The sequence below is a fragment of the Galeopterus variegatus genome, unplaced genomic scaffold, assembly GCF_000696425.1.
Source record: "Galeopterus variegatus unplaced genomic scaffold, G_variegatus-3.0.2 Scaffold6657, whole genome shotgun sequence".
Classification (NCBI taxonomy): Eukaryota; Metazoa; Chordata; class Mammalia; order Dermoptera; family Cynocephalidae; genus Galeopterus; species Galeopterus variegatus.
The window spans coordinates 74373-75955 of NW_007732768.1; the positions used below are offsets into that span (position 1 = coordinate 74373).

The 1583-nt window shown below is 51.2% G+C and overlaps 1 protein-coding gene across 1 annotated transcript in view; it reads right to left on the bottom strand.

Annotated features, from left to right (window-relative positions):
• The window catches only part of LAS1L (LAS1-like (S. cerevisiae)), a 20981-nt gene that overhangs the window by 12727 nt on the left and 6671 nt on the right, over window positions 1-1583 (bottom strand). Inside the window, exon 8 of the mRNA XM_008591114.1 lies at window positions 223-308. Coding sequence (XP_008589336.1) covers window positions 223-308 — 86 coding nt within the window. The remainder of the gene's footprint in view (window positions 1-222; window positions 309-1583) is intronic.

The following is a 1583-nucleotide window of genomic DNA, read 5'->3' on the forward strand; positions in this document are numbered from 1 at the left end:
CCCCACTGTACTCTCACCCCCCACCCCCCGTGATCCAGGCCACCTAAGGACAGCCCAACAACTGCATATCAGTGGGGCTACCTGTTCTGCTCTGCCAGGAGGGCTGCAGGGCTTCCAAAGGCCATGGAATGGCAGGAAACAGCCCTTGCCTCCCAGCCCACCTCTAGTGTTCCCACCGAGGAAACAGAACCTTAAGGCTGCACTGAGCCCCCAGATCCCTACCTTCATAGTCTATCTGCAAAGCCACCAACTGCTCGAATGTGGGGATGAGGAAGCCATCATCCAGGAAAGCATCCAGCACAGGCTCCCTGGAATGAGAGGACACTAGCAAACTGAAGCTGGCAGAAGACTCTCTCCTACTCCCCCACCCAACCCCAAGGCAGCTAATGCCTCTGGCTCAAGTGACCAAAGCAGCATTGGGTGGTGGGGGAGGAAGGGGGAGAGGAGCAGGGAGGAAGGCAGCTGACAGTTACATCTTAGGCTTTAGCTTCCTGGGGCAGTAGCTGGGCCAGAGGCTGGGATCAGTGAATTTTTGAACAGGCAATTACCAAGCACATGCTGATCTAAGGCCCTTAATGAGGACAGCAGTAGCTGAACAAGCCTCGAAACACAGATGGAGAAAAGTCCCAGGCCCACAGAGGAAAGAGTTAAATGCCAAAAATGCCAAGGATCATGATGTTAAGTGCTTTCAGACTTTAGTTCCTGCCATCTTTTTTCTCGCAACCAGTCCCTTCCCCTCCCCTTCTCCCTGGCTGCCCTCTTTTAAATCCTAGAAGTAGAAACCTTGGGGACTCAATTGCTGGACCAAATATAATCCACAGGCCTTATTAGTAGGGACTCCGAGAACTTAGAACAAAGTTAGAGGGGTTGAAGGAATAGGCTATAGGGTAAATTGCTCATCCCCATCTAGCTCAAACCTAAACCAAGCTGATTCCTCCACAGCAAGAGACTCTCCTAGCTGACCAGGCCTAGAGGGGGAAAAAGAACTCCCAAGCTGTCCTAATGCCTGGAGGGTTAACATACTCAGATCCCTCTCCCTCAAGACCAGGCTTGAGGAGAAAATAGGTATCCTTCCATCCATGTCCCAGTTCCTTGGGTCAAGAAGAACACTTGAAGCAGACAACCAGCTGCCTGCTTGGCACTAGCAGGCAGAAACGACTGTGTGGAGGCACAAAGATAGCTTTCCCAGCAGTTAAGGGGGCCACCACCCACCTCTCTGCTGAAGGTGGCACCAAGAAGTCTAGGCTGGGAAAACACTGATAAAACACCTTTAGGAACTAGCTGTACCCTGGAAATAAAGAGATGATTCCAGGGGCGATTCCGGCCTACACTGTAGACTCCCACCCAGGCCTGCTCTACTACCTATACCACCTACCTATACCTACACTCTCTGCTCCATCCCAGATTCCTTCCAACCTCTCCCTAGGTGGGAAAGTCTAACACTGCCTCTACAGGTTCTCAGTACAAAGTTCCCTAAAGCTATTTCCAGCTGAATATAGGTAGAAAGCCCCCAAGAGCTAGAGAGGAAAGAGAAATGGTTAAAGATACTATTTGTCTGCTCTTGCTTAAACTGAGCACTGGGG